Source organism: Adiantum capillus-veneris, chromosome 3 (assembly GCF_014529385.1).
Source record: "Adiantum capillus-veneris isolate H3 chromosome 3, ASM1452938v2, whole genome shotgun sequence".
NCBI classification, from domain to species: domain Eukaryota; kingdom Viridiplantae; phylum Streptophyta; class Polypodiopsida; order Polypodiales; family Pteridaceae; genus Adiantum; species Adiantum capillus-veneris.
The window spans coordinates 150,555,217-150,558,538 of NC_140933.1; the positions used below are offsets into that span (position 1 = coordinate 150,555,217).

The window sequence follows — 3,322 nt, forward strand, 5'->3', positions numbered from 1 at the left end:
CTAGACCCTAAGGTCAACGAGCTAGATTTGATCGCAATTGGCGTGTGCTGCATGATCACTAAAAACACCGACTTGACAATCGATGTGGCAAACAATGCAACATGCTTTGTCGATGCCATAACACAAAACAAAGAAGGTGAGGTTACATGTATCGCTGTCCTCATTCATTGTACTCATAATAACTACAAAAGAAGAAAGGCAAAACACAATCGACATCCACTTTCTGTGCTACCAACCATTCAATGAAAAATTTCTTTTCCAAATACTTTCCGTTTGCAAGAATTTACAAGTAGCACGTATACTAGAAAAAACATTCATTAGTAGACAACCTTGCTTGAATATAATCTCAACTCTAACCATCCCTATAATCTTGAATAATTGATGCACTTAACTATGTCTCCTCCGATAAACACTATAGCAGTGCCGCCTTTGCCAAATTAGTCATGCTCTTGTTCCCTTCATTGCTAGATACTAAATGTCAATTTGCATATGTGCTATTGTATTCTATAGATGTTATATATCAAGGCCCACCAAGCAGGACTAGTTTGCGTTAAGCATCTGTGCTCAAGGCAATGCGTTACTTTTAGTGGCATAGCAAAGGAACGTCCGCCGTGTTTTACTATGGATGGGCAAACGGCTTGTGCGAGCAGAAGCAGAACAGAGCACTTGCGAAGATATCCAATCTTTGAGAAGGAAGTTGTCTCGCATTTCTGTGAGTTGTGATACTCATGCTTCCCTCCTCAGACTCTATGGCGAGCACAGGGGTCTCTCTGATTGTCATCTTCTCCATGCTCGAGTCGTCCTGGGTGGCGTTCACCCCCATGAGCTATGCTTCTTGCAGAACTTGCTTGTACAGATGTATGGGAAGTGTGGTGCCATGGCTGACTCCTTCTCCACCTTCTCCCACATTTACCACGCAGATCATTTCTCTTGGAACCTACTGCTTGGAGCATGCAGTGAGAATGCTCTGTATGCAGAGGCGCTCCAAGTCTTCAATCAGATGCAGACTGAAGGTTTTCTTCCCAATAAACATGCTTTTCTCGCAATATGCGCTTCTCAAAACTCCATTTGGGCATGCAAGACAACCCATGCCCACATTAATGCCAGCAGCTGTACTGCAGACATTGTCCTGGAAAGTGCCATCGTCAACATGTATGGCAAATGCCGGAGTATCAAGGATGCACGCACAATGTTTGACAACATGTCGCAGAAAAATGTGTATTCATGGAATGCAATGATGACTACATATACCCAGCTTGGTCAAAGCACAGATGCCCTCCTCTTGTATCAGGAAATGCTGATGTGCGGGGTGGTGCCAAGCAAGGTAACGTTTGTCATTCTTCTTGATGCATGTACAAGCATAGTATCATCGGATATGACAAAGGTGCTGCAATTTTGTGTCATTGATGGGGGTTTTGATTCCGATGTTGTCGTCGAGACTGCTCTTATTAACTTGTACGGCAAGTGTGGCGACCTGGATGAAGCACTTCATATGTTTGACAAACTACCAAGGAAAGGTGTTGTCACGTGGAACACAATGATCGAGGTGTCTGCTTCGCACAGCGGGGGTGAAGAGACATTTCACCTTTTCAGGAACATGCTTGAGGCGGGGGTTATCCCTAACGGTTGCACCTTTGGCAGCATTCTGTCAGCATGTGCAAATGAAGAAAACATCGATGAAGGGAAAATTGTACATTTTATCATTGTAAGTGTTGGCATTCCTCATGATATTGTATTAGAGACAGCTCTTATCACTATGTATGGCAAGTGCGGGAGTTTCCAGGATGCACAAGTCGTGTTTAACAGCATGTGCATGTGTGATGCTGCTGCGTGGACAACGATGATGGCAGCATGTATTCAGCACAGACAGGGAAGAAAAGCACTTTCATTGATTAAGGAAATGCCCCCAGGAACATCACTTGACAGTTATACCTTCATAAATATCTTTGAAATATGTGCAACTGAAGCAGCCCTAGAAGAAGGTAGAATGATGCATGCTTTATGTCTTGATAGCGAGTTGACTTTGGATGTGTCAGTTGGAACTGCAGTAGTTAGCATGTATAGCAAGTTTGGCAAGCTGGAGGATGCTCAAGGTTCTTTTCAGAGTATCTTTCGACCAGACGTAGTGGCTTGGAATGCCATGATTGCGGCGTATGCTCAGCATGGTCAGTATGGTCCAGTTGCCAACTTATTCCGTCACATGCTCCGTCAGGGTGTTGTCCCGAATGAAGTCTCGCTCAAATGCATTTTAACTGCACTCAGCCATGTTGGAATAGTAGTAGACGCTCTTCTCTACTTCATCACAATGAAGTCTTGTTTTGACATTTCACATGCTGTCGATCATTACAATATTCTGCTTGACCTGTTTGGGCGAGCGGGGTGGCTAGATGAGGGTGAAAGATTGATCTTAGACATGCCCTTTCAGCCTAGTGCAACCTCATGGATGACCTTGCTTACTGTGTGCAAGATGCATGTTAATGTGGTTGGAGCAGAACGTGCGGCAAGACAAGCTTATGAGATAAAGCCAAACTTTGGCGCACCATACCTAGTTTTAGCAAATGTTTACACAGTTTCCAATTGGGTGAGCAACTCCGATTAGTCTTCTCAGCCTCCAAGCGGTCTCGCTGCTTTGCCAAACGACTATTCCTTAAGTGGGTTTCACTGATTTGGTTTGGAAGGGCACTACTTACATACAGGCTATGCCACTTCCGCTTCATGTCCATCACGTATCCGCGTCCTTAAACTCATCCAAGGTCTCTACAATCATGAAACATAAGAAATTACTCGTATGAATTACCTAGATGAAGAATGAAAGGATTGGATGCTTTAACCATAGGGAGAAGTTTAGTGGTATGGTTCACGTGTTGAGACTCTTTTCATCAACTAACTATATAAGTGTGTGTTTTAGTATTCAATATATATATTGTGCACTTTTTTTGTAAGGCAAAAAGTAGTAATTCCCTATTAGAGTTGTCTTTCTATTCATTGTTGTTGAGGTGGTCTTCATTCATTGTTGTTGAAGTAATTCCCTATTAGAGTTGTCTTTCTATTCATTGTTGTTGAAGTAGTGTAGTGTGGGATCCAAAAATTATAGTGGTAATATGTTGAGATCGTTGTCATCAAGTTGCAAACTTGTTTTTCTGTCCATGTGTGCATGTATTTTTCAGTATGTACATTGTAAATTTAGATATGTATTGCAAACGGTGTTGAAGTAGGTGAATTGCTTGGATCGTCAGATCCATAGGCAGTGATATTGGTTCCATATGTTGTGTAGATTTTCATACACATTCAGAGATATTATTATGTCACAGTGAATGCAATG

At 42.4% G+C, this 3,322-nt stretch overlaps 1 protein-coding gene across 1 annotated transcript; it reads left to right on the forward strand.

Moving 5' to 3' along the window:
* The first annotated feature begins 563 nt into the window (after positions 1–563).
* Positions 564–2,919, forward strand: LOC147461937 (pentatricopeptide repeat-containing protein At5g39350-like). The gene has a single exon (XM_086509402.1). It carries the CDS (start codon positions 626–628, stop codon positions 2,597–2,599), a length of 1,974 nt encoding a protein of 657 aa, XP_086365528.1. The 5' UTR covers positions 564–625; the 3' UTR covers positions 2,600–2,919.
* Positions 2,920–3,322: the final 403 nt, after the last annotated feature.

Coding starts and splice junctions, on each gene's coding strand:
- LOC147461937 (XM_086509402.1), top strand. CDS start 626: ATGGGCAAACGGCTTGTGCGAGCAGAAGCAGAACAGAGCACTTGCGAA.